Consider the following 1,414-nt stretch of genomic DNA (forward strand, 5'->3'; position numbering starts at 1 on the left):
CCCCTCAAGGTTTTAAAACGTGTCTGCTAGGGAGAAGTTTCCACACCATTATAAAGAATCTTTTGTTCCCCTCTCCAACCGAGGTGGGATCTCACAAGTTTAATATGACAAGTATTTCAGTATGCAAAAATGTACTTTTAACTTCTTTAATGCAACATTACTTACTTCTCCATTCATTTCGTAAGCAAGCAAAACATCTGCTTCAGGATTTGAAGCTTGGCCTAGTGGAATTGATGCCTTGTATGGACCTCCATTTTCTTCCTGTAGTTAAACATAGAAACCAAAATCATTCCTTTATATCTAACACAAAATTCCTTCGAACTTTAGGAAAGTCAAGAAAAAGATACTCTTGTTCCACAAATTGTTTGGAAATGAGCACCTAAATGGGACAACGTTGTACCTTGCACCTATCAATGCTCACAAACTCAACATGTTTTCCACCTTTTTGTGTACTGTAGCTGAACTTAGGTATACCAACAAGTTCAAGAACATCGGCCAATTTGGCACCACCCCAGACAGCTGTAAGTTCGAACCACATTTTCAAAAGATGAATTCTATCAGCTGAAACATCTAAAACACTAGCCATGCATGTCACATACCATTTCCTAGAGCAGAAACATCCCAGCCAACTCCCTTCACTGTTCTGGTTTTGCTCATGGCTGTCCTTCGATTACCAGCACACTGTCCATGCAAGCCAAATAGTGTCAAATTCTCTAATCCACCACATAATGGAAACTACTATTAAACCTGTAGATTTGGAGTCAGATATTTCAATACCAGGCAAAGAAGAAATGCTAACAACTTATGCCAACTATGAGAATACCTGTAAAGTGACAGTGACATTATACTTCGGAAGCATCCTGTCACATTATTGAACGCATATTAATACAAAAACTTTCTCTACGCTGGTATCTTCATAAAGAAAAGGAAAGCTCATTTTGTAACCACCCAACCCCACTTCTAGCCGTGTTTTAAAACTGTGAGGCTGATAGCGACATGTAACGGGCCAAAACGGACGATGTCTATTAGCGGTGGCTTAGACTGTTACATGTTTAGATCTAAAATACCATGGCTCACCTGATATCTTTCATAAACAGTTCCTTTGGGTTTTCTATTAGGCCATTTAAAGAGACAGAATATCTACAATGTAAAAGAAAAGGTATTAGTAATTGAAAGGAAAGAGATAAGAGCATTTACAATAAAAAGGAGGAAGAAGAAAACCTTTCGATATTATCCACTAATGGAATAGGACCATGATTTCTCTTGTAAAAGAAATCTACAGGGGTCACATAAGACGAAATCAGGACTGAACGCGGTGGCTCTGCATTGAAGGGCTCCTGTGCCAAACATAACATGGGGGAAAAGATTAGCACAAGAATTCATTACACATGGAGAAACAATATAGCCAATAAAA

General features: G+C 38.3%; 1 protein-coding gene across 1 annotated transcript; it reads right to left on the reverse strand.

Annotated features, from left to right (window-relative positions):
* Positions 1-84: 84 nt before the first annotated feature.
* On the reverse strand, positions 85-1,374 carry LOC111785915 (sulfite oxidase-like). Its single transcript, XM_023666283.1, has 6 exons — positions 1,222-1,374; positions 1,078-1,140; positions 824-860; positions 600-681; positions 401-519; positions 85-261 (listed from the first exon to the last, which is right to left on the reverse strand). Exons 1-6 carry the CDS (start codon positions 1,353-1,355, stop codon positions 100-102), a joined length of 597 nt encoding a protein of 198 aa, XP_023522051.1. The 5' UTR covers positions 1,356-1,374; the 3' UTR covers positions 85-99.
* Between the last annotated feature and the right edge of the window lie 40 nt (positions 1,375-1,414).

The sequence above is a fragment of the Cucurbita pepo genome, unplaced genomic scaffold (assembly GCF_002806865.2).
Source record: "Cucurbita pepo subsp. pepo cultivar mu-cu-16 unplaced genomic scaffold, ASM280686v2 Cp4.1_scaffold000832, whole genome shotgun sequence".
NCBI classification, from domain to species: Eukaryota; Viridiplantae; Streptophyta; class Magnoliopsida; order Cucurbitales; family Cucurbitaceae; genus Cucurbita; species Cucurbita pepo.

What these genes read in the sequence shown, in the direction of transcription:
- LOC111785915 (XM_023666283.1), bottom strand. Translation starts at nt 1,355, where the DNA reads ATGTTATGTTTGGCACAGGAGCCCTTCAATGCAGAGCCACCGCGTTCA. An exon ending in TGTTTCTGCTCTAGGAAATG is followed by an intron (nt 520 to 599) that starts GTATGTGACATG and finishes TCGAACTTACAG; the next exon opens with CTGTCTGGGGTGGTGCCAAA. An exon ending in TGAGCATTGATAGGTGCAAG is followed by an intron (nt 262 to 400) that starts GTACAACGTTGT and finishes GTTTAACTACAG; the next exon opens with GAAGAAAATGGAGGTCCATA.